Source organism: Anoplopoma fimbria, chromosome 6 (assembly GCF_027596085.1).
Source record: "Anoplopoma fimbria isolate UVic2021 breed Golden Eagle Sablefish chromosome 6, Afim_UVic_2022, whole genome shotgun sequence".
NCBI classification, from domain to species: domain Eukaryota; kingdom Metazoa; phylum Chordata; class Actinopteri; order Perciformes; family Anoplopomatidae; genus Anoplopoma; species Anoplopoma fimbria.
In genome coordinates this window covers 17,804,469-17,830,360 of record NC_072454.1, presented here as the reverse complement: position 1 = coordinate 17,830,360, position 25,892 = coordinate 17,804,469, and the positions used below count along the sequence as shown (strand labels likewise).

At 40.5% G+C, this 25,892-nt stretch overlaps 1 protein-coding gene across 1 annotated transcript; it reads right to left on the bottom strand.

Moving 5' to 3' along the window:
- Positions 1-1,810: 1,810 nt before the first annotated feature.
- tasp1 (taspase, threonine aspartase, 1) lies at positions 1,811-25,601 on the bottom strand. Its single transcript, XM_054599924.1, has 14 exons — positions 25,395-25,601; positions 23,800-24,001; positions 23,500-23,567; positions 21,960-22,028; positions 21,662-21,782; positions 20,931-21,015; positions 20,776-20,855; positions 20,514-20,620; positions 17,727-17,846; positions 16,121-16,199; positions 11,757-11,867; positions 9,972-10,079; positions 8,786-8,859; positions 1,811-3,166 (listed from the first exon to the last, which is right to left on the bottom strand). Exons 2-14 carry the CDS (start codon positions 23,960-23,962, stop codon positions 3,074-3,076), a joined length of 1,278 nt encoding a protein of 425 aa, XP_054455899.1. The 5' UTR covers positions 23,963-24,001; positions 25,395-25,601; the 3' UTR covers positions 1,811-3,073.
- Positions 25,602-25,892: the final 291 nt, after the last annotated feature.

Sequence of the window (25,892 nt, the reverse complement as noted above, 5' to 3'; positions counted from 1 at the left end):
AGGGCAGGGCGCCTTACTTAACCTCTGCTGCCAGGACATCGCCGAGATGCTGCAGGGATCTGCACTCACACCATCCATGGCCAAACGCTGACGGAGCACAGGACTCTAATCCACTTGGACACATAGTATCAACAAGCAAACAGCATCATCTTGTTAAATAGGCGTAGTGGCTTGATTGGCACCTGCTTCCGGCTCATGTCTTCTATGCCAGTTAAAACAAAGGCTAAAATAACAAAATAGCACAAACACAAAGCTGTCGGACAAATGGAGGAAAAATTGAATCTGCCTCGCAATAAAGGGTTATTATATTCAGTCATGCTTTTTATTGAGCCAAATGTATGACTAATGCACCAACGCATGTTTTATATGCTCACTTACAAGCAGGAGTCAGTGACAATCAGTTTCACTTGAATGCAAATGGCTGATCCTGATGTGCATAAAGGTGAGAGCTATCAGACTCCTCAGAGTCAGTTCTGGCTCGGTCCGACAAAGGCAACCCCCGTAACACTGTGTGGTTTTAACCCTGTGTGTGAGTGTTGTTGCTAGACACTGGCACAGTGGGGCTGTAATGTGTCGAGGGGGTTGGTGGCCCTCAGGTGGTGAGGGAGGGAGGGAGGCAGGGAGGGAGGAGGAGGGGGGAGGCATGAGCTTGGAAGCTGCGTGGCCGTGATTCACTGTGACAGCACTGCCTGGCATGTGAGGACAGCAGGCCAGGCGGGCAAGGCTGCTGCCTTTGATCTTTATTTGCTCCACCGTCTGTTTTGCATTTAAGAGCCTTGCTGAGTGCGAGGCATTGGATACACCTTGAATGGCTCGGGACCCCGTCCACTTTTTTTTTTTAAAGACCTGGGATCCTTTTTCAAAGCTAAGGGGATCCAGGACAGAGAGGGATGATGTTTGAAGGGGGAAGGTTTGGTGCCGAAGAGGCCAGAAGGGTCTCCCGGCAACACAGATTAGCCCTGATGAAAAAGAGAGGGCTCTATAATAACACGCGATCAAGCTAATGGAGGACGGTGTGAGTGTGGGTGAGGGGCAAGGTAACATAGATCTCCTGTTTTTAGATGGACCCTCAAGATCAACCCAGGGTCAGGAGGCTGTGGAACAAAAACAAACATGCACAGCCCCCCACCCCCCTCCAACCAACCTTGTGTTGATTCTCCTGACCCGTCAAATACATTTTGCACGTCAGTGATGTCGACGGACTGTGACATCTTACACCTGAGAGGCAAACCGGCTGGATACCATCAGTATGTGGACCTATCCCACAACCAGGCACGGCGCACTGACAGGGAGGCATCTCTCTCTTCAAACGCTGCACATATTTATCCTCTTGAACATCTCTATTGCACATTCCTCTCAGACACTACACTGGCCACGAGCCAGAGCCAACAGCTGGACTAACTCTTGCCCCAGAGACTGACACAATTGATATAAATAACGGCCCCCTCTCTAATAAGAGGCTCTGTGATGATTCAACTCAGGGAAAACGTATTTTGACAAATATGGGAGGATGGGAAATGTGGGTTATGTAATCCACACTGAAAAATAATAGTGGCTTGTGAATTGAACATGTTATGGGTTTGTGTGTGTGCATGTGAAAGGGATGCACAGCACACAAGAATTATTTTTCCACTCCAGTTACTCCAGCATGTAATTCATTCCCCAACTATACATTTTTGGCATGCCACAGTTCATGATCATGATGTTTATGCTGTCTGTTACAAACTGCTCTCCTCTTCGGAAAAAGTTGGAAGAGTGTGTGTCATGTCGTAGAGTTTAAAAAGACTAACGATAGGTCAGAAATGTAGCAACATAGATTTTATTTACTTTTTGAGCACTGTAAGGAGTTGTGCACATATGATCATTTCCATAGCTTATACCAGTTAATATTAGTTGCATTTTCAAGTAAAGAATAAACAAGCTCTATTATGGTTTTGTCGAGACAGGAATTCTTAGCAGTAACTGAGTGAAACAGCAAAACCAGAGGAACTGATTATCAAAACAGAAATGTAGACCCTTACTACTTTCAAGTACAATTCTCAACAGCACAAATTCATTGACTTGATACATAAATTAGCATTTAGCCGTCCTTTTTTTTTTTTTTTTTTTTTTTGCAAGAAAATACATGTCTCTGTCATTGTGACTATACAAATATAAATTGTTATTTTAAAATGATGACTAACAGTCACCCTTGGCGGTAGGGTCAAATGCTGCTACCTGAGCCCGTATGTATCAGCGTAGGTTTCTGCATCTTGATCGACTCTACGCCAGTCAGAGAACACAAAGTGGCTTACCGTAGATTTCTGCACATGCAATATCTATGTATTCACATTTTAAAACAATCAAAGCACACATTCTATGGCTGAAATGGTTATAAAATGCATCATGATCTAAGATGAACGTTATGCTACATTATATGGTATGCTATAGGATTAATAATGACGTGTGTGTACAATCACATTGAAGTTGATCTGTATGTGTTAACATTGTGAATTGCTTTTTATCATTACTGGTCAACTCTCACAGCTATAAATGCTTCACTCGTTAACAATTATCTTGATTAGCAGGCATTCCACAAGGTGCAATCTGACATCGTTTTTAAACTTGAAAAGTACTTTAAGAACAAAATAAGGTCCTGCATTTTAAATTCCTAAATGCTTGAAAAAAGCCACATCTGTTCAGCGATACAAAACAACATGAACATCCACCCTGTTTTCCTAAATCATAGCTTATATACAAAAGGAAAAAAAGAGTAGGAAAGGAAAAGAGTAATAAAGAAAAATTGGTGCATCAAGGCAATGGTGCATCAAGTCTAATCCAGGTGACACTGGAGAGCTTTTTGGGGGGGGGGCTGGGATTTATACAGAGTACATGCTGGAGGCAGACCGTGGCAAAGGGAAGTCCTGTAAGTGCACTAAGTAGAGCCTAACACCCCTCCTTCCTTCCTGGGCACCTGCTAAAACAGCTAAAGCTTATTACTTCACAAAGGTGGCGGGGATGTGAGGGCGGTGTGTTTGTGGGGTTTTGTCAGGGAGTATTGCAGAAGAAGCCCAGAAGGAGTTGCGAATGCGGATCACTCTGCTGCGCTCGTCAGGCGACACACACCTCCTTCGATGGCCAAGCACTGTCCAGGAACCGTCCCAGGTGGTAATCTGGAAATGTGTGTCTGCAGGTAACAAAAGAACACACACACACACACACACACACACACACACACACACACACACACACACACACACACACACACACACACACACACACACACACACACACACACACACACACACACACACACACACACACACACATAATCCAAGGAAATATACACATACAGAGGCAGGGTTACATGGGGAAAAGGAAACGCTAACAGGGTGTTGCTCTCTGGAATTTCTGTAAAATTTCTGATGAGGAGTTATAGCCACAGTGGTGTACAGTAGATTTGTTCCAACAGGTTCCAAAGACAAAATAAAATGCGGCCCAGGAAGTCAGTTTGAGAAAAGCGTCCAGACATGAGGCTTATCAGATGAACTGCACATTTATAAAAGAAGGATTTTAGAACTCTGAAAAGTAATCATGTCCACAATAATGACACAAATGTAATTGAAATACTATTGACACAGATGAGTGTGAAAAATAGTGTGTTCACATAGGAATACTACTGTTCATCATGACCGTGTGTGTCTATAGAGAGACAGAGTAAGTGGATAAAGGGAACAGACTGCTAGTGTTTTGTGTTTGAGCAGAGACGGAGAGGAGTTAGAGGAGGAGGAGAGGGGCAAACACAGCTGTGAAGGCAGGAGTGATACTTCAACTCGGGGGGGGATCAAAGGTGACTGACTCTCCCTCTGCCAATAATGGCTATCGTCCTCCTTCCTCTCTCTCTCTCTCTTTCTACAGAGGGCAACACTGGCCACAGCCTTGGGGGAAGAGTCCATCCACTTACTGACCAGGCCACTGAACTGGCCTGACATCACTCATCTCTACAGGACTTCCTTTTGTGTAGGTTTGGACTACGGCCCCCTGGCACCCCGAGGGCAACTGTCACTACAATGGGACAACAGCCAGACAGGGCCATGCACACATGGCAACACTCTCAGGGGGCTATTAAGCCTCCAGTAGCCCTTTCTGGGTCCGTCCTCTTCCCTTCATCTTCTACAGATGAGGTTAAAGAAAGGCCTTGTTTAAACTGTTTTGACTGAAGGTCCATAGCTGAGACATAATCAACCAACGGTGCCGTGTTTTGCTTTTGATGTTTGCATGTCAGAGGGAAAGAGCTTTGCAATGTTCTTTTAAATTCCAACCACATTGAATGCACAGCTGAAAATACACACTACTGGGCACAATTAGCATCCAGCTGCATGACTTCATATATTTTGCAAGAAAACTGTGTCTGACAATGACAACAATGTGCCCCAACCCTCACCCAAACACACAACCCTGAAGCATGTGCTAAGACCGTCATTTTTTATTTCAATCTGACAGAATGGCCAATTTGACTGTGTAAGCAGGACGAGTTAAAGGCTTATTAAACCAAACCAGCGAGTCATTACACCACCACAGTGCTAAGAGCATCGCCTGCCTTTCACAAGCTGCGGCGCTAATTCAAAAGTCTACGTTACAGGGAAAAGCAGTCGTTAGGATAGTAGTGCTTCACGCAACGGATCAAGTTAGGTCAGCATCAGACATGTAATGCTGTAGCCATATGTTGTGCCAACCGTTACTATCACTCTGATTTTTTATATGAATTATTAGTCTGCAGACATTCACATAAAGGATAGAATATTTTAATCTGTTGGTGATTCATTGACCATCAGCAATACAACACAGTACAGTACCAAAGTACTTAGACTGACCCCTTGTTGTGCTGGTCCAGGCAAACTTTTTGGCTGTTTCAATGGATGATGGTGGCCAAAGAGTTATATTACCGCTTCAATCACAAACATGATTTCAACAATAGAGCACCAATTAATACTGATTTGGGGATTGTCTGTTGGGTGACGTGATGTTTGTCTCTCCTTCACGATATGCCAAATCATAACTTTTCCATGTCCATGTTTACAAAAGCAGCGTAGACTAATTATAAAGTCAGTGCGGTTGAAAGAGGAGCAAAGGAATGAAAGCTGGGCTATGAAAGAAAAGAAAAAACGAAGACACGCAAACCTACAGTGAGCCTGTTGTCACGTTGATACCCAGCGACTGAAGTGACCACATGACAGGACAGCGGCTGGGTCAAAATATAACCCGAAAAACACAGCTCCATTGCATCTGTCGCAGAAAAACAACATTCTTTGGTGATATGAAAGTGTTTAGGAGCTCGAGAAGCAGCACATTAACACCAAAGCGTAGGTCTGAGGACCAATTTAGCTCTATGACTATGTCTGCTGGTTTTGTGTTGTGGTTTTCACATTCTTTTCTCTTGAAATAAAAAAAGGAATTAAAAAACAATCATATGCTATTTATTCTCCATGCGAGATGGACAGTAAAAAGAAAAATGTACCATAATAAAAGACATTTGTCGTGTAATATACAAAGCAGACGATAACCAGGAGGCCTGAATTGCATGCCATTCGATTTCCTCTGGCCTTGCACAATTCGAGCAGCAAAAGCTTTATAGTGGTAATGATGTCCAGGAGGAGGGAACTGAGCCATAGTGGTGCTGCTGTGGATCCTACACTTCTCTTTCATCTGTCCAATCATGACAAACAATAAAACAATAGTCCAACTGTTTTAGGAGTGCCGCCACTGGCCTGTCCATGTAGCTTTGTGTAGCTCTGTAAAAGATGGCTTGATGTTTCTGACGTGCTATCCAGCGCCAACACAGGTGAGCATTTGAATAAAACCAGATGCTCTCACTCTGCAGCACATTGGCTATTTTACAGTGTAATGTGAAAAGGATAAGGATACAGACTCGACTCAACTGTCCCAAAAACAACATCTGAGTGAAAAGTAAGAAAAACCTCAGGGGAACGGTCTGCGCTGTTTCTGAGAAAACCGGTCTGATATCCAACACATTTTGGTCTGAAAAGCAGAATTCTTCACTGCTCTCCTGGATTTATGAAACTGTTGCTTCTCAGAAAGAATACATACGTACACATCTCGGAATTAAAACGTGAAAGAGAAGTAGACTGACAGTCTAAATCCAGTTTGACCTCTGTCCTAAATACTCTACTCTGCTACTGTGTATCAGCTCTTTCATATTCTTATCACAGAAAAGCAGCAGAAGATGGACTCTGGCTGGTTAGAAACACCCAGTGGGATGCGAATAGGAATGGGAGGAATGTCTGTAACATAGCAGCTGAGACTGTGGATGGCTCCGGCTCTATATGCAAACTCTGAAACCCAGTGCAATGATTTTTTGCATGTGCTTGAAACAGGATGAATTATTCAAGCATTATATTAAAAGTGCAATGCCACAATGCAAGATGACAAAAAGGCTTGATGCATTTCAGGAGGGCTGGAGTTAACACTTAAGGTTATCCACACAATGCGCATCAAACGCTCAGTTTTCACGTCTGCCATCAAGGCCACGGACATAAGAGTGCCACCTCCTGGGCCTCCATGTCATACAGACAAACTTCTAGACTAGAGTTCACAGACAGCATACATCATGACTGGAGCCTGGTCGCATTAAGGTTCCCATCTCTGGCTTTTTGAACTTCACCAGTTTGGAGAGAAAACAGATGCTCTCCTATTGAATCCTCTGAAAGGAGGAGGATGTCTTGGCAGCGAGCGGGGGCCAGTTCTGGGTCCAGCTGGGGAAGCAACGGGTAAAATCTTGTTTTGCACCCACTGTGGAGGCGTGAGGAGAGAGACGGAACATCCAGTTTCTCTGGTATGCAGCCGATGAGAGCCGCGGAGGCACATGGGAGCTTCGTAGAGCAGTGTGAGGTCTGGTGGGGCAGCTGTGTTTTTGGGCTGCGCTCTCCAATATCACTGTGTCACCCATGCCCTGTCGATTTGGGAATTGGAGACCGTTTTTTCCCTGGAGATCCAGAAACAACTACTGACAGACAATATTCCTGCATCTGCACCAACTGAACACAATTGTATAAAAGAATACGCTGCATGGGTAACAGTTCTGACCGAGCAGCAACTTGAGCCACTGTGGAGGAGAGAAAATGTGTGGAACAGTGGTACAGGATTGAAATCTCATCCAGTTAGTATACTGGAAACCAAACACCTCTATTATCTAGTTGATATCAAAACATCACTTCTGCTTCACCAGTCCAAGGATGTCAAATTGAATCCCTTGCACCTGCAGTCTATACTTATTAACAGCACATACAGTAGACGCCACTGCACTATTATACTTCTTACTGTCAATCATAAACGAGAGACGTTGTGGAGAAATTGACGAAACCGCCAATAATATCACCCTCAGCTAATGCCTGCTAAACCTCTTTTAACTACACATACATTATGTAACACTGTACGCAAAACAAAAAACGTACAAACAAAAGTCACATTGGGTGTTGGTGAACAGTACACAGTTCACTGTGTTCCGCTCGCCTCTTTACGTTGGCACAGGCGTGAAAGGGGAGCTTGCATGCTTACATTCCACCACAGAGCCCAATACACAGAGGACATCTGACAAATATGCAGATTGATACGGATATGCCCGGTGGTGCATGACTTTCAGTAAACTTTATGGTACTTCAGGACCAGGTAGGGCCAGAGAGGGGGAGTGACGAGAGAGACAGACCAAGAGAGAGAGAGAGAGGGAAGGACGGTTGGGATGGTGGGGGCGTGGAGGCGGCACGGAGGGCAAACACTTTGAAATCTGAACCAGGCTCCAACAACAGTGCCCTCTCTTTATACAGAGTGACAGAGATACATTAGCCAAACAAATCAGTCTGAGCTGAGACTCCATTTAGAGCCAGGAGACCCGGGCATTAAGACCTTGTTGCTTAAAAAGCCACACTGACTGATTCAAGTCACTCAATTTATGTACTAAAGAGTTTTGGTAATGGTTTTTTTGAAAGTTTTGGTCCTGGAGGAGGATCACAGAGCCAACCTCAAACATACACGATGTTGTCATTTATTTTCCACACAATTGTAAATATAACTGAAGAGAGCTCTGTAGAGACTTAAATTCCCATACAAAAGCAAAGGTCACCAGCAGACTATATACCAAACAAACAGGTGCAAATAATCCTGCCTACAACCACGGGGACCAGGGGTTTGGCTCGGTTTGCCTTAAAGAGACATTTAAACCTTCATAGTTGAAGGAGGGAAGGCGGTGAGGGATTATGTAGTTGTTGCTCCATATATCTTTTCTGGAATTTTACTTTTGTGCAACATGCTACATGCTAGGTACATGTCAGTAGTATCTGGTGGTGAAACAAACGATAACGGTCCCGTTTTGTGTGATCTGATTTGCGGCTTTTAATGTTAGCTTAGTGCAGAAGAGTGTGTATATTGATTTTGGGCCCAGCTGTCTCCTTGAGTCCCCAAATTTCATCCCAGTTTAATGTTGTGAAAATACAAAAATGACAACTTAAATGTTTTCTTCATTTAAATATCAAATCAATAGTGTATCAGTCTCAGTGTTGATACTAGATAAGACAGGTGAGCTCATGCTCCTTGATGCAACAAAATGAGTCTCAGGAGGAATTGCAATTGTTAAACAAAAGACAACAATCTGGCTCAAAACACCTTATTTCATGCATTCAGAATGTATTTCTATAACGTTGTTAACGAGGTAAAGATGGTTATATCCTTATATGACCCAGGTGTACTTGGAACTGCAATGCATTTTCATTGTCCAGCTAATTGGGAAGCTCACCTTTGCTTTGCTATCTTGGGCGGACATGTAGCCAACACACATGCTCTCTGTGGTGTGACTCCATAAGAACTCCACTGTGAAAAACACAAAGACAGAAAAGGTTAATTATACACTGAACATGAGAACATTAATTAACATAAATATAAATATATATAGTTGTAACGATGTATATAAAAAAAACATGGGGACAGATCAAGGGTGTCGGGAGAAACAGACTGCTTATCTGCTAAATCCAATTTCACAAATTAAAAAGTTTGGTAGGTGACTCAGCGTGCCAAACTGCAGTCCACTCTGAGCAATGCTCATTATCATGGAACTGTATGACTTGCAGTTGTGACATAACTGCAGAAGAAGGTAGGACTTGGAGGTTGGAGAAGAAATAACAGCCCCCAAAGGATGTGGTTGACGTACCGTTTACTCTTGTAAATCAACACAGAGCCCTTTGCAGTCCAGAGTAATCTGAGGTAGTCCACTCTCTGCACAAGAGACAGGTCCATGAACGGCATCGAACAGCCCTGAACATAACTGAGTAAGTGGCACTTTGGAACATTTTATTATACATTACATAATGTATGATATAAATGACGCATAACTAGTCATTTGCAATCATGTTTAATTTGCCATCATAATGTCCTCCCCTCCTACGTTGGAGAAACATCTGCCTTTCTTTGTCAGTGAACTCGAACTCATCCACTGGTTTCTTTGGAGCTGATGGTACAACATCCATCATTTTGAAATGACCGGAAAGGGCAAAGGGCAACATTAAAACCCAGTAGTAAATCATACTGCCTAAACTTTGACCAGACCGCTCCTTAAATCAAATTAAATGATGATAGCTCTGTGAAAGAAGGATCCTTCTCAGAAGCTCCAGGTAGAGAAACCAGATCCGCCAATACAATCAGCCAAACTGGGCAGTATTTAGAAGGCCTCCACTTGAAGAAGATTAGCTGTTGATTCCATAGTGGGAGGTCTCTGTTTGAATCTGAGATGAAAGGTGTGAAACCAGAGCCTGATTGTGCGGGTTAAAACACAGACCACCCGCCAGGAAAGCCACAGTGCCTCCTCCCCCCTCCTCCCATTCATCTCTTGATGGATTTTTAAATATTAACAGCCAAATCTCTGCCTGCCATAAGCTGCGGCGTGGAGGGTTTGAGTGTGATCATATTTGAAATGATTAATGTCTTACCCAGTATACCCTGAATATTTGGAGATGGCTGAGCTTCCACACATCCGCAGCAGCGCAAGACAATTACTCCGCCCAAAACACGGTCCTCACTGGACAGAAAGGGCGAGCCTGTACACACAAAGAAAATACCAAAATTTAGATTGCCAAAGTTTTCCTCCCAAACACATCGAACCAAGGATAACACGTGAAAAAAGAAGACTAAACACAGCCCTTTTTAATCAAATTAAGGGGATCTTTGAGAACAAAAACAAAAAATTCCATTCATGTTGTTTTCCTTTCTGGCCAAGTTAAACAACTGAAAGCATTTATTTTGGTGTATTTATTATAAGTAGCTGACTGTTCAACAAAATGATTTCACTCTCTTTGTTCCGGGGCAGGTATTAGCACATAATAGGTTAATGACAGGTAGTGTAATTTGCCCCGCACTGTGTACTTCTGTACCATAATATTTAATTTGAAGAAAAACACTCTAGCTACATAACTCTCAAAGACCTTTGAGCTTATTTAAAAAAAATCACTTGTGTGGAATAAGAACCTCTCTTGCTTCCAGGCAAACTTGAATGAGGTGCTGTGTATACAAAACAAAACTTGGATTGGCTGATAAGTGAGGGGCAATAAAAGTTTCGTAAAGAACCAACTGAAAAGAGCTACGGCATGTCTTGAAATGTCTCAACACAGCAACAATATTTTTGTGTCTGCACGTTGTTGTTTCCTTGTTGCATTTCACACCGATTTTGGTCCCACGTCGTAATGTTCCCATCACTCTATAAAACACTTTTGAGTGGAGCTTGGACGGCATTCACACAAACCCCCCGGTATGTGTTGTACATTTTAAAAAGGCTCTTAAATGTATTCTGTTACACATTCCATAATAACTCGGACATCTTTGCACGTTAACATTTAAGCTTTTTTTAACCTTAACAACAAAAGAAGAAATGTAACTATTTTTGAGTGTGGACATTTGTGTGTGTGTGTGTGTGTGTGTGTGTGTGTGTGTGTGTGTGTGTGTGTGTGTGTGTGTGTGTGTGTGTGTGTGTGTGTGCAACGAGAGGTACTGTATAACACAAACAGATCTAAAAATACGGATGGTGTTGTCATTAAAGATAATCTATTTAGGGAACCTGACAAATGTATCATGGAAGTTGAGTGAGAGGCCTCCACATCACAGACACTGTCATCATTGCTCTTGCTAAGGCAGGATTTATGGAGCTTTGTTTGACTTAATGTGCATCTTGAAAGAAAACGGCAGAAGAATTAACTTCAAACTGGCTTCATCCAGCCCATCCAAATGTCTCGGTGTTACAGATGTCCATGACAAAACCCAAACTGAGACGGACTTTTAAAGGAGGCCAAAAACAAGGCAGAAACCACCACATGTTTCCACATGTCCTTTCTTCCTCTGCTCTGTCTTCTCTGAGCTATCCCAGTGGTCATTCACAGGCGCAGCAAACACACTTAACAAGACTTTCTAAGACTGACCACTTCTGAGAATATGGCAAAAAAAATGAAAAAAAATTCAACAAAACAATTATGTCTTCCAAAAATATCTCTGGCTGTCATCTAAGATGCTTGGAACATTTGAAGGCCCACATATCAAAAGCCGTCTCTTCTGTTTCTATTATTTCCAATGTTCCCAGTTGTTAGCTCATTCCTTATGTTATGCCACATCTGTTTGTTAGCTCAATCCTCTCTGTGCATAATTGCGTTTTGCGCAAACACGTTCTCGGCTAACACATCTGTGTGTTTGGAATGGAGCGGCGGTCGGGCTGCATGTGGTTGACTCACTGATGAACTTGTTTTGCATAGCCTCCAGCAGTGCTTGATGGGCATCCTCAGACTGCATGGCAGCAGAGCATTCCCGTGCCAGCATGGTGCGAATCAGATGCTCTCCACAGCCTGGCAAAAGACACAGACACAGACAGAACCTGGATCATTAACTTGCTTTCACTCATTTCCTTGTTGCAAGCATGACTGCCTTCAAGCTCCAGCAAGTTCACTTTGAGAGAGTTGTAGCACATGCAGTACACACCAATTACATCAAAGAATCCAAGGCACATTATAAAATAATTTAACTTTCAAACATTAGCTGTGTATGGTATTAATCATATACTTGATACTTTGCATCTTGAGGGTGAAGTGAATTTTGAGGAGATCAGTGTGTACGAGCATTTCCTGATTACCAATCGTGCTTTGAGTTGATTATGCTTTGATTTTCAATCATGTTAAGAAGATCATATTTTCCCAATAGATCTGGTTAATGTGTGTGTAATGTGGAATATATTGCAAACATTATGGATTCACTTTTCAGCTTGTAGAACAGATTTAGTGCTGCAGCAGTCATTGGGACGCGTCCTCAGCATCATGATCACTTTAATCTTTATTATTTCAGGTAGAGACGACAGCACTGCAAGTACGGCTGCTTTGCTCAAGGGCACACTGACCATAATTGCTGAGAGATTTAATGCAGTTTTTCCCTGCCCAGATCCCCTGCTGGTTTGGGAATTTGAAACGGCAAACACCCAGTATTAATTCCACTTCTGTGAACTCTCCCAGCTCAAGCTGCCTCGCGGCCTAACTGCAGTATGTGCATGCATACTTGCAACATGTATCACTATTAGGCATTTATGCATCAATTTTGTGTTTATAGGTTTTACATTTTACTATTGCTCCATGAGGTTTTCCCAATTAGGTTTTAAAAGCCAAACATCAAAATATCTATTTATTTAAATACGGTTAGTAAACAAGATGATAACACTATCAGACTATGTGGATTAGACCGCTGACTAACAGACGACAGTAAGACACGAAACAGTTGTAGGTAGCAATACGTGACTTCATGCAAACTGTAAAACTAACAATGTTAACTGTGAAGGCTGCGACACTCTTTTCTTAGAGTCCACAGAAACAAAAATGCAATATCAAAATTCTAATAAATCAGCATCACCTGAATCTATCTGATGCTCTTCAGTTATATGGCATTCCATGGACTATATAGAAACATCCAGGGAGAGAAACAAACCGTTTTGTGAAGTATTTCAGTAAACCAGGACCATAAAAAATGTGGTCAGCCTGTACAGATAACTCACCTTACCACTATCACTACCACTTCCAAGTTAAAACATAGCAGGTGAGCTTATTTTAAAATCTAAGATAATACTACTTACTGCTTAAAGGACTAGCTTTGATGCTATTATTTTGGTTTGCTACAGAAAGATATTGAATGCATGATGCATACTTATAGAGAAGACATGAAATCCAAAAGTGGAAACAAAACACATCTGGCAAAAGCTCCTGTGAAACCCCATAAAGACGGAAGAATACAGCCTTGTTGTTTCTGAAAACACAAAGGAAAGCCTCATAAAATATCAGGTAACTACAACAAAACTGAATGCAGGTCGGTAACTGTGGAGACCAGATGCCTGCAGCAATTTGAAGTTATTCTTTAACGAGAGCAGAACGTCAGATTGGCCAGGTACTGTGTCTTTTGTTTACCATAAAGCGCTCTGTCTCAGGGGAGCTGTGTATAATGGCAGCATGAAGACGACTGAACTGGAACTGCAGTAAAATGCCAACCAAAGCAGCCAACAGTTCGGAGACGCAGTGTGTGACAGCCAACAGCAGCGAGAGTAAACAGTGAAGTGCAAGAGCTGTTCTTTCATGGGCCACAGCAAAGCGAGGGCCAGATGAAGCAGTCAACGCATATTAAAACCAAGACCCACATGTGCCGCATGTTACAAAACAGACTGGAGTGGAAGGAGGGTGGGAGGGCAAAGTGGTGGTGAGGTGTAAGGGGAGAAAGAGTGACATATAGGGTGGAGGACTATTGCTCCATGAGTCCGGATGAAAATGACTGTTTTTGTGTTTCGTTTGATGGGAATGCCTTTCATGTTAGGAAATTAAAAACAGGTGTTCTACTGGAACACACATTATGTTCTCCATACCCATAAGGAAAGCTTTTTTTTTTTTTTTTTTTAAGTCACATCAAAGGCAAAGCCACAATATAGGAAGACAGGATGAGGTGGAAACAAACGCAGAGAGCAAACATCTACACTTCATCTACTTGGATAATTGATGAACAGCAGACTGTAACCAAGATAGCATCTCATACTGCTAGTTGAATGTTATAATACAGTATAGAGCCGTTCAAATGGGCCAGACTGTGTTTCACCTTTAAGCTGCATTACAAGTAGGTGACAGAGCTTTAATAGCAATCTCTCATCTTGTGTAAGCATATATACAAATGTATAGCACATAGTTATTAGAGTAGAAAGAGTAATAGAAACCTGAGGATGCAAATCTTTCTATGTTTTTTGTTTCAATGAAATGTCTCAGCGTATCACCAGGCTAATGCATTCATTTTTTTCTGGGCCTTGGCTCAGTATAAACCGTTTTTGGCTGCTAAACTACACTAAATCTCTCACTGATTGCTGGTTATAATATATTCAGACAAGCTTTAGCGGTGCAAAATGCTGGCTATCTCTGCCCTCCGAGTACATATGACTCAAGCTTCAGCCTGTCTGATCGAATCAGCTCGTCTGCACTGAGATGCATTAGGCTACAGATCCACATCAAAAGGTTTTAATGCTCCCCAGAAGCTATGTCGCGGACGTCTACACGCATCTTAAAGAAGTGGGCAAACATATCCTCTCTACCTCACATTCAAAGCCATACCGCTCACAGCCGGCAATGTAGCTTTCAGCTAAAAGAGGCATGCACTCTCAGGTTTGGGAAACACTAAAGCACGGGTGTACACGTTGCGTAAATATGTTCAAGAAGAATGCAACTTCTTTTTGAAATGGCAGATTGGTCCTGCAAGGGAAGGAGGTCTTTGTCCATTTGACTATCTGCATCAGTTTAATCCTTAAAGGGCCGGTTCCTCAGGGACGCCCTTACTACTCCTGTGTGTGCGGTCAGCGGAGGACAGGCCAAAGCAGGAAGGTGGCTGCCATTGTTTCTCGACATGCAGACTTGTAAAGGCTGCAGCACAATTCATAAGGCTCTTACTGCTAAGAAATGTGCATTTTAATTTGACAGGTTGTCTAGTGACACCACAAGGAAACATATTTTTCTCAGTTACCCCTTGTTGCTTTCTAGTCATAGTTCTTTTAAGTTTTTCTTTACCTTTAAAGAGTCTTTTTTCAGAGGTTTTCAGATATCTTATGATGAGATCACAATATAGTGGATGGTGAATGGAATTTCCATGTATGGAGCTCATAGCTTTCAAACTAATCATCCGAATCTAATACATTTAGTTTATGAGTTTTTCATTATTTATTAAAACTTTATTTAAGCAGGTTGTCTTTGTAAATGAGAATCAATTCTCATTTACAAAGACAACCTGCTTAAATTTACAAACATGGAGTTTAAAAAGTACTGTTTCAATTCCAATTTGAATCTAATTAGTAAGGCTCCTCATATTGGTAATATAGATGACCGTGTATAGCTCACATTAAAAATGAAAACCTGATACCATCAGTTTTTGATCCCTTTTGCATGTGATGCACTTAAACCTATTTTTCTAATATACCATCAAACAGAAATAATAGATATAAAACAAAAATGGCCAGCTGATTTTCCCATGAGCACATATGCATAATTATTACATGAAAATATTGACTTGGAAAAGATGAAAACATACTGCATATATTGATTTAACTGCCAGCTATAATACCACTCATTTGGACCAGAAAAGTAATCATCCCAATCTTGATAACTGAACTTGAAGTTTGCAAATGTATCATCTTTCTGCTGCACACTGAGCGATTCTCGCTTTCATATCCAGAACAGGTGTCCCATGTCAAATATCATGCAAATCCAAAGGGCTTTGCAATGCACCTGGCATGCAGCTGACTAACAGAGAGTGGAGAATGATGACTCAATCAGCTAAGGAAGTGACTGATGAGAGTCACTCAGCAGGAATGGTTGGAGGTCATCGGAAAGTATTATCAGAACTTTTGAAGCTTGACTCACCGGGCCTAAATAAGAGGCTCACATTAAATAAATATCTGTTTCTGGTTCCTATCATCTCCAAAACAAACAGTGGGCTGGTGGTAAACGTTAACGGCGGGAGGAAAAGTTACACACACACATGCACACAAACACACACACACAACTGCGAGGTAGGATGTAGAGAGCGAGCTGTGGTTTACCTGAGGTACTCACTGCTGTAGAGTAAGGGTTCATATTACAAGCATTTTCTGCCCAGCAGCCACATCCATAATGAGCGGCCTGAGAAGAGAGAGCAAAGGAGGACATTTTAGTTGCAAAGGAGTTTTGCCATTTCTGTTTTGGAATTACCAAAAAAGATAATTTATTCTCAAGTAATAACTTTCAGAGGCCCGCTCATAGCCAAATACAATATTTTAAAACCTACACTCCAGGCAGTGGAGGTCATTTTAGCCTAACTCACATTTCCACATCATTAACTACACTGGATCAACATGCTCACGACTCTATTGCTCTGAGCTTCAGCTTTTTTTTAACAGTGAGAGTGTTAATAGGTTGAGGTAGTAAATCCCACTGATTCATTCATTCTGTTCTGTTCCAATTGTTAAGTTGTTTATTTTTTTCCTGTGAAGCTGCTGTTCATGCAGACTCATAACTTTCTGTAGCCGCTACAAAGTGTTTAACTAGAATTTGTTGAGATTGCATGAACATAAAAAAAAATGGGGCACAAGACACGAGGATGATCAGAGCGAATTCTTCTGTAGTAAGTTGCCTCATTAATTTAGACTGTCTGCATTAAGAGGCTCTATTCAATACATCAAACAGCAGCGATGTCGGATTAACACAGCAAAGGTAGAAACAAAGGGAGGGGATCAGAAAGCTGCTTTCAGACTTTCAAAGCTGGATTGATTTGAGTTTTTTGGCCACATGGGGGCATAACAACTAATAACAAAACTCAGCCCTGGCTGACACATTATTTAGTTGTGGTGGTAAATGCATTGGCAAGATATTGCCCGTTTGCACATCCAGCAGACACCATCTTTTCATTAGCATTGAGTTTTTTGGCCACTTGAGGAGTCTGAAGGGCGATCTGCATAGGAAGCATTTTCAAACTCGCCCGTCTCACAGAACAGATTGATGCATTTGATTAAATGGATTGATACATTTAAATAAAATCCTGATTCCTCCCAAGGAGCCCTCCCAAAAACTATTTCTCTCTGGTAAATGTTCTGCTGTCAGTCAGCCTGGTGTAGAAAGTTTGGCTGGCTACTGTCCTCTCAGCTCCTCAGGAGCTGCTGCTGACAGACATACAGCTGGTTCTGAAGACGGATGCACACGAATGGAGGCGGAGTCAGAGCGGACTAGACGGACTGAACGTCATCGAAGCTTTTTTGGAGAAAATGACTGCCGAGTTGTAAAACACTGTGAGCTGTAAAAACCAAACAATGAGCTGAAAGTGGTTAAAATCCCTGTGAAGCCGCAGACCATAGTTCACCATGGGTTTCTTAGTCATTTTATTCAGCATTATTTATAAAAAACATTGATTAATGCCGTTTTGTTTTTCAGCAGCAAATCAATTTAAAACACAAACTGTATGTCATTACACATAAATAGAAATTCTACATTATTTGCTTAAATATTTAACAAAAAAAAGACACATTGAAATTATAATATGCCTCCTATAAAAGCTGTCTGAAATAAAAGACTGATTCAACCTTGAAAATTACATTTTATATATTAATTGTACAAGTAGAAGTTGTTAAGTAGGTGAAGACAAAGACAGAGGAAAAAAGAAGAGGGTCTGCGTACCTGGCCAACCCTGCCGGGATGTTTCATGGCCAGACCTCCACTGGACACCGCTGCAGCTACGTTCCCTTCCAGATCTACCACAACGGCCCCCACTGTGTCCAGGCACCCTGAGCCATTTTCCTACATCACAGTAAGGAGAAGAGTCACATGAGCAGAACCCCCCAAAATATATATATATATATATACAAATGCACATTTTCAAATGAGGGTTGTTCTCATATCAGGCAACATGAAGGAGGAGCACTCACATTCTGAAGAAAAGACATCATCTTTGACTAGGGACATTTTTGAAATGTTTTAAATATAATGCATTCATTTGCAAATCATTCTTTCTGGCCCTTCATATTTCATAAAAAATGTGCTGTTGTGATTTCAATCAGCTGTTTCCCTTCCCTGATTGCAGTTTGCTTTGGAAGCGACTTGTTTGTGAACCATCATGACTCAGACTGCATGATAAATAGTCCTACATCCTAAATGTTCAAAATGACATTATGATACATGACCAAGGCTCCATTCCCACCAGAAACTGAAGATCTTCAATGAACCCTGGACTGAAAGGCAGATAAAAAGCATTTCTCATCTGTCTTATGCTCTCGTAACTCAGCCTTGTCTCCGGGTTTTTCAGGCCGAAAAGAACCAGAGCCAAATATTTTTAAATGCTACAAAGACCCTCCTGTCATTCCTTATCAGTGTCTGTAAATGAAAAAAATCCACAGTAAATAACGACTGTAAAGCTTAAGGGCATATTTGAATCATATTGAAATGCGTTAGATCTACCTTAACAAAACTGCAACTATACACCATCATGATACAGGTGGCTGTATTAGCAAGGCATAAACATAATGTAAAGAGTTTATTGCTTGGCAAAAAGACAGAGGCATAAAAAGAACACTGTGTATGAAAATTAAAACCAGACTTGCTTCGATAATTCCTTTTTTGTTGAACCCAAAGGTCTCCAATAGCCATTCTTGATACAAAAAGAGGGTATTTCATGTTAATTAACTTTATATGTCACTTAATGTATATGTTAATATATATGCCAAAATCCTGTAAAATAACCTTAAAGCATGCATGTCACAGTCTGAGTATCAGGTATGCTCAAATAAGTGCAAGCTTAACTGAACCAAATGGTCACATATTAACCTTTAATAGGGTTAAGCAGTTTTGTGTAAACACGGAAGAGACAAATGAGAACAGTTTCAGGCAACACAAACTTTAAGCTCTCATTAGGCCAACCAGCCATTTGACACAAAAATCTATCATTTTCTCAAAGATCAGTTGCCAAAGTCAACAGCTTCCCATCTTAGTTGTTAGTCTTTCTTTTTGTGGATGTACCATTAGTATTAAGGAATCATTTGACACTGTATGAAAACAGGTCTAATGAAGCCTATTGGGTTGTGGCTGTTTACACGTTTTACTCCATTTAACAAAGTTCACTACCGAACCAGGATAATCTCTCCTTTCTTCCTCTCTGCTGCTGCCACTGCCAGTGACTTCAGAGCAGAAGGAGTCTACTTTCAACTGCTTTTTTACTCAGCTCATCATCAAGCCACTCTCCTGTTGTACTGCTCACGGCCCTGAAACCTTGCACCACCTCTTGTCAACACTTTTTATCGTTTCTTGGAACCTTCTGGGCAACCTGGTAATGCAATTTCCTTTAATGATTCAGTGAGAATGTGAGATCATAACTGGCCGAATATATCTTGATGACTTAGTTGTGGAGAGTCTTTAAAATCCTTTCTTGTATAAAATACATTATTCTACTTGATGTTTCCTGCCTTTTTCTAGATTCAGTTTGATGCCATATATTCCCATGCATAACTGCTGATTTGGAATCTTTGGAGTGGGCTGCCAGCATGATTAAACTGACTTAAGGACCAAACCAATTTAATTACTAATAGCATCCTATTAATCAAGTGACCAATTGGAGCCACATTTATATTGACTTTTGAGCGAGGCCTGTGTGATTTTCTACTGGGGAAAATTTGTGCTGTCCCCTCTTAACTTTGAGGGTCTTAAGTTACTTACAATACTAATATTGCAATTAATTTTATTTTATAAAGTTCTATCTAAATTATATATTATCTTATCATTTCATTAACTATTTCTACTGCTTTCTGTTTGTTCTGTTCTTTTTCACAAGCAGTGGCAAGTACGTTCAGTGTTCTCTCAACTGTAAGAGAAAAAATACACTCCTGTCATTTGTATTTTGATTTTTTGTGCAATTGTTCTGAGGAATAAAGTAAGTGTTGTAATCTAAGCAAAACAGCACTGTATAATCAAAGTGAGGTATCTACATTTTTTAACAGCTCATTTCAGAGCCACATACAGGCACAGTATCACTTTTCTGTCCACTTGGTCGTACTGCTTTTTACATGGTCATGGTTACCATGTTGAAATTCGATTTTTTAAAAAGTTCTATACACAAAATATTTCTGAGCCTTCGTTTTTAATGTTGCCCAATTACGGAGAGTTTCCGATTTCATTTGACAGACCAGAATATGTGGTGGCGACCAGATTTGGACCAAAGGCTGGTATTTGCCGACCACTGGTACAGAACATTTTGTTTAGTACATATGATGCCCCTGGTCAGATTGTTGGATCTGAACGCCTTGTAGCACCTGTGGGAAGAAGAATAAACAGGACCTTTTCTGTGCAAAATATTAGCATAAAAATTAGCAAGAAGTGGTGGGCGCATTCTGCCTCAAGTGATGCGGCTGAGAAAGTACAATACATTTCATGCATTTTAAAACAATTTCTTATTTCAACCGATAACACAGTACTCACATTCTCACTTGATTGTCGTCTTTTCTTGGCCTGATTATGTCCTGTGTCCATTTTTTCTGCCAGCTCCATCTTTCGCTTGTTCCTCTTGTACGCAGATAAACTAAACTCTGCGCGTGAAAAAAAATCTCAATCAAATGCATCCGTATGAATGCACCTCTGCTAAAGGTTGTTCTGAGCACTGTGTTTAGGTTCAGTTTTGCACCATCAAAAAAATGCATTTCTTAGGTGAAGCATATTTATAAATCTGTGGAGCAAAACTCACTGGTTGCCATTTTCTCTGAAGGGCACGGTGGTATGCCATGGCCGACTGCCCAATCGTGTGCTCCTCGCCCCACTAAAAAGCTGACAAAAGAATACAAATTAACATGTGGATGTAATCGGGTTAATACAACAGTAATTAATAACCATTATAATCACCAGGGTGGTATTCTGCCAGCTGATAGTTTCCCCTTCTGTGCTTCAATCAGTAGACGGTTTGCAACTAAGACTGGGTTCTTAATACCTGAAGGAAAGTCAGAATCATCACAGAGCTAGCAGTTCATTCTATGTACATTTATTACAGTGTGAACAAATCAAAATACTTTGCCAACACACACAGTAATACTCAAATCTGTGTTGACTTTCTGTGTATTGTTAATAATTGTTTTTTAAATTTTCACATGGAATGTATTAATTGATTTCACTGTTACGTATTGCACATGTTCCTTAATATGGCCATTGTTAAGAAAGCACACCTGTGAATACTGGGTGAATTTTAGCCTATATAAACCTTGTATAAAAACAGGGGTTGGCAGGTATACATTTTTTTTTTTTTTTTTTTTTTTTAAATCTAAGCCAACAAAGTTTCATTCAACATAAATATATTATATGGCTACTTTTTACATGATGCAGACGTAGTAAAGCAATTTTTTGTCTTTTGAACTGAACCTTGGGCTGTTGTTTGGAATAAATCACGAGTTTTAAGCTTTAATTAAAATCCTTCAATGAACTCTCTCTTAAGTATGCGGATGTGTAGATATTAAAATAATTTCTTGGTTATTTTGACAGATATCCCTTGACTCATTGTCATTACTTCCAGGTGACTCAACTTTAGTGCCACAACAACACAGCAATAAGACATGAATATCAATGCATGTGTAATAACTCACCACTAATAGCCCCTACGGCCCCATAATGCAGCGACTTCCCATCCATGATACTCGCATCACATTCAATTTCCCCTGACAAATTAAGGTTGGAGCCCATGCCCGCGTTGGTAAAAGGAGAGTCCTGAAAACAATTAAAAACATGTTGAGTCTAGAATAAAACTTTATTTCTAATGAACCATCCAATCTTGGCCTAAACATACATTTCTGTCACAGTTCGTATAGAGCCAGGTTGTTAATAAATACTGAGTTAATAATGGTTGACTTTTTAATAATCAAACCTGGATTAAAATCAACCAACCTCAAGTTCAACCAGTGCTGCGGCCACTGCTTCCACTGCAAGTGCCCCGGCTTTGAGTCGGTCCACAGCCTGGAAAATACATAGAGACAGCTTGTTGAAAGTGCAACAGCCCTACAGTGAAAACACATTGCTCATTTCAGCCTTCGTATAGTGCTTTTATTGCCTACCTTCATCTAGGTCAGTTAGTCAACACTATGATAAAACATGGACAGAAATTAATCATTTTAACTGTCTCGAATCTCTCAATAGTGCAAATTTTGTTTTTCTAGCCCCTTCATAATCACACTACCATGCATTTACTGGAATCTCTTCATATCCTGCTGACTAACAAACAGAAAAAAACGCTATGGAAAACACATCTCCTTTTGAGTCTCATCAAAGGCTCAAACTTGGAGATAAAACTAGGGAAAACACAAGCATTACAAATGAAATAAGGATCCTGGATTGAATTCAGTTTGTCTCGTGTGTTTGTGTGAAAGAGGACACAGAAAGCATGAAAGCAAAAGAGCACTTTTCGAATTGAACAAATTGACCTCGGTGCAAAGCACAACATCCAGCGGAAACTGGGCACAGCTCATCACCCATCTAACACCATTACTTTTGTAAATCAAGGGTCGAAGGCAGCCCTGCGAGGTTGTATTTCAGATGGAAGGAACAATGAATGAAACTAAATACAAAAACATTCCTGAGAAGAACCTGCTTTAGAGTGCCAAAAAACAAAGACTTCCACTCCAACACAAGATTATCTTAATACAGCCAAATGAAAACTGGAATGACTTCAAACAAGAACATTGAAGTGCTTCAGTGCTTCTGCCAAAACACAGATTGGAATCCCACTGAAAAACTATGGAATCCCAGCTGTTCACAGATGCTCCTCATCCAACCTGAGCAACCCTTTATATCACAATATCTTTCTGATCAAACTGATCAAACAAAGTTACTTAATATATATACGTTCTGAAAACATTAGATCCACTTATAGTACAACAGAACGAATTTTTGTGCAAAAAACATAGTAGAGGGAAATTCAGAGTATTTAGAAACGTATTTAGAAATTAAGTAAATAGTAAACTATTAGACTGACTAAATGGGTTGACTTCATTGTATCGATTACAGCACATGTATTCTATACTCATATCACATAAAGAAAACTAATATTTCAGGTTAATGCATGAGCCTCAGCAGATATATTCCGTACCAACAGGTTATCAGTTCATATTTTTCATATTATCAACTAGAATTACATACAAATATAATGTTGAAACACCATTCTTTTATTCTTTAAGGAAAGCCCTGAAATGCTCCTTTAATAGATGGTCAATGTCAATGTGATCTATTACTCTGCATTCATAAAGTATTTAACAGATTTATTTCTTTGAAGAGTCACATTTTCTAGACCGAAGTCTAGAATCTACATTTACAAACATTCCATTAAGTATAACACAGATTGTGTTACAAACAGTACAAGGTTATGTTTCTTTTTTGCACAAAAATGCATACAGTTTAGTTTGCTACAGTAATAGCTATGAAAAGAACTTACTCGCTGGCAGGCTCTTTTGCACACATGCTTGTATTCCTTGGCCTTAGATTCAGAATGGTATCCAGCTCCTGAAACCAGAAAAAGGAAAAAAATGCATTTGACCATTCATATAGTTCATATAGTGGTGCTAGTTGACCCCGCCAAACAGAAACTACCTTTGGAGATGTAATGTTTGGATGCATGATGGGTTTACCTACAACCATAATAATCATGTTTACTTATTATGAGGTGTAGCTTCATACAGTATTTATTTCTAATAAACTCCGGATTCTACTTGTCAGTTATTATGTACACACTTACCTGCATGCACTAAGACAAATCCACCAACACATTTGGGCTCTTGATTCTTGCTTGGTTCCTGTTTTAAGGACCAAGAGTTGGCCAGGGGAGAGGAGGGTTGCTGCTCCTCAGCAGATTTCATTAGACTTTCCATAACCCCTGCATAACCTGACAAGCCTATCATGGCCTATCAGACAGCGGTAAGAAAATCATTTTCATACACCTGTGACAGGAAAATTAACACAAACATTAGCAATCAGGGTTAGTACAGGACAAGGTGATTTTTTTTACATTTTTGATGGATATTACAGATGTGAAGTGCCTCATGCAAAGCAGCATGTTGTGCTCAGCTAAAGCGGGTAAAATAAGTATTGAACACATCACCATTTTTCTCAGTAAATATATTTCTAAAGGTGCTATTGACATGACATTTTCACCAGATGTCGGTAACAACCCAAGTAATCCATACATACAAAGAAAACCAAACAAATAAGTTCAGAAATTAAGTTATGTGTAATAAAATGGAATGACACAGGGAAAATTGAATGAACTCCCCACTGACGTCAGGACAGCAGAGTCGCTGCCCATCTTTCGGCGCAGGCTGAAAACTCACCTCTTCAAGAAGTACTACCCTGAGCCTTCCTCTTAGCACTTACTGTATTCGTATTAGTTTGTTTCTGCACTGTACTTTTGCTCTGGTTTATGCTTTTAGATGCTTGTTTAAGAAAGGAGATGCACTTATGACTTCTGGTGACTAGTAGTTCTCTTGAATACCTATGTTGAATACACTTATTGTAAGTCGCTTTGGAAAAAAGCGTCTGTTAATGACTAATGTAATGTAATGAAAAAGTATTGAACACGCTTACTGAAATTTATTTAAATTATTTACTGAAACCTATTTGTTTGGTTTTCTTTGTATGTGTGGATTACTTGGGTTGTTACCGACATCTGGTGAAAATGCCATGTCAATAGTACCTTTAGAAATACATTTACTGAGACAAATGGTGACGTGTTTAATACTTATTTTACCCGCTGTATGTACCACTGAGACTACTACTAAGGCACTGGCACACTTAGGGCACTGGACATGTTTTCACTGAGACCAACACTTCAGGTAAAGCTGATATCACTGACAGATGCTTTGTGGGGTTGAAGAAAGGAATCTGCACGCTCAATATTTACAGCACATACATCAATTACTTCAATGGTCTATTTACTCAAATCTTAACTTGGGTACAAACATTATGTGACTAACATCTAAATAAACCAATAGCTATCTAAAAATATGCTATTCACAGTGCAGATCCACAAGACTACAAATCAAAGCTGGCAGATAACGTAAAGCTACCACCCATCTCGTAAACCTATGTTGACGTTATCAACTTTTCAAATAGTTCCTGCTGTTTATCTATCGTTACGCACATCATTTTTAAGTCTGCGTTATTAAAAACAACATTATTCAGTTTATGTGACGTGTGTGTTTAGTGAGTAAAGAATGGCATTGCATTAAAAATGAAGTTAGTTCAACTCAAGGCAAGCTAACGATCCTGCGTTTTCGCTAGCTAGCTAGTTAGCTAGCAGCTCGCTAACACATCAACAAAACAATATCAACTTACGATTTTCGCTCCTCTCCTACCAGCGACAGGACTGCCTGCTAAGCACGACTTTGCCTGACATGTGTTTAAAACACTTGTCAGGCAGATGCTCTCATAAATCTAACTGAGATCAACTTTGCTGCAGCACACTCTCACTCCTCTGTGCTAACCGCAGCTAGCTACCAGCGCTTAGCTACACGAGTCCTTCCTGGTTCAGATACACGTTGCTAAGGAAGTGCGTTGGATGCAAACATTGACACACGTGGATAAAGCGGCACAAAATAACACTTGGATTTCGCTCCGTGCTTGCTTGAATCCAAAACATGAAGCAGACGTCCACAGTTGTGAAGTTAATTTTATGATACAACTGAAAATGATCATCAATGCATATCCTAAATAATTAGATTAAAAATGAAAGGTGTGTTGGCTTGTTTTTTTTTTTATGATTTGAAATGTTTATTATGTTTATTTCTTAATTTGTGAGAGTGAGCTATCATTTTCAGGGCATCTTCTGAGATC

Bases quoted from the DNA above. Each gene is read 5' to 3' on its own strand.
- tasp1 (XM_054599924.1), bottom strand. From the start codon at position 23,962: ATGATAGGCTTGTCAGGTTATGCAGGGGTTATGGAAAGTCTAATGAAA. The intron at 22,029-23,499 runs GTAAGTTCTTTT...TGTATTTTCCAG, and splicing joins GCAAAAGAGCCTGCCAGCGA to GCTGTGGACCGACTCAAAGC. The intron at 11,868-16,120 runs GTAAACCACAGC...GTCTTTTGCCAG, and splicing joins TACAGCAGTGAGTACCTCAG to GCTGTGGAGAGCATCTGATT.